The sequence below is a fragment of the Penaeus monodon genome, chromosome 29, assembly GCF_015228065.2.
Source record: "Penaeus monodon isolate SGIC_2016 chromosome 29, NSTDA_Pmon_1, whole genome shotgun sequence".
NCBI classification, from domain to species: domain Eukaryota; kingdom Metazoa; phylum Arthropoda; class Malacostraca; order Decapoda; family Penaeidae; genus Penaeus; species Penaeus monodon.
In genome coordinates this window covers 1,485,212-1,485,438 of record NC_051414.1, presented here as the reverse complement: position 1 = coordinate 1,485,438, position 227 = coordinate 1,485,212, and the positions used below count along the sequence as shown (strand labels likewise).

Here is a 227-nt window from a genome sequence, read left to right as displayed (position 1 = left end):
TTGTAGCACACATGGGCTTCGCGCACCTTGCTGGGGTCAGGCGGCGCCTTCCGCTTGCCGTCGGCCGAGGGAAGCGCCGCCCCGAGGGGGTCGGTGCCGTCTGTCCCGAATGACATGTTATCCATTCTGGAAAGAGAAAAAAAAACAATGAAAGCACTCCCTGGCGAGCGTGGACTGACATGAAGGTTCTTTTCCTGAATCGTAATCGATAATTGACATGACTATGA

General features: G+C 54.6%; 1 protein-coding gene across 1 annotated transcript in view; it reads right to left on the bottom strand.

Moving 5' to 3' along the window:
* The window catches only part of LOC119591890 (metalloreductase STEAP4-like), a 46,860-nt gene that overhangs the window by 34,577 nt on the left and 12,056 nt on the right, over positions 1-227 (bottom strand). Inside the window, exon 2 of the mRNA XM_037940636.1 lies at positions 27-126. Within this exon, the coding sequence (XP_037796564.1) occupies positions 27-125 (99 nt within the window). The 5' untranslated portion in view covers position 126. The remainder of the gene's footprint in view (positions 1-26; positions 127-227) is intronic.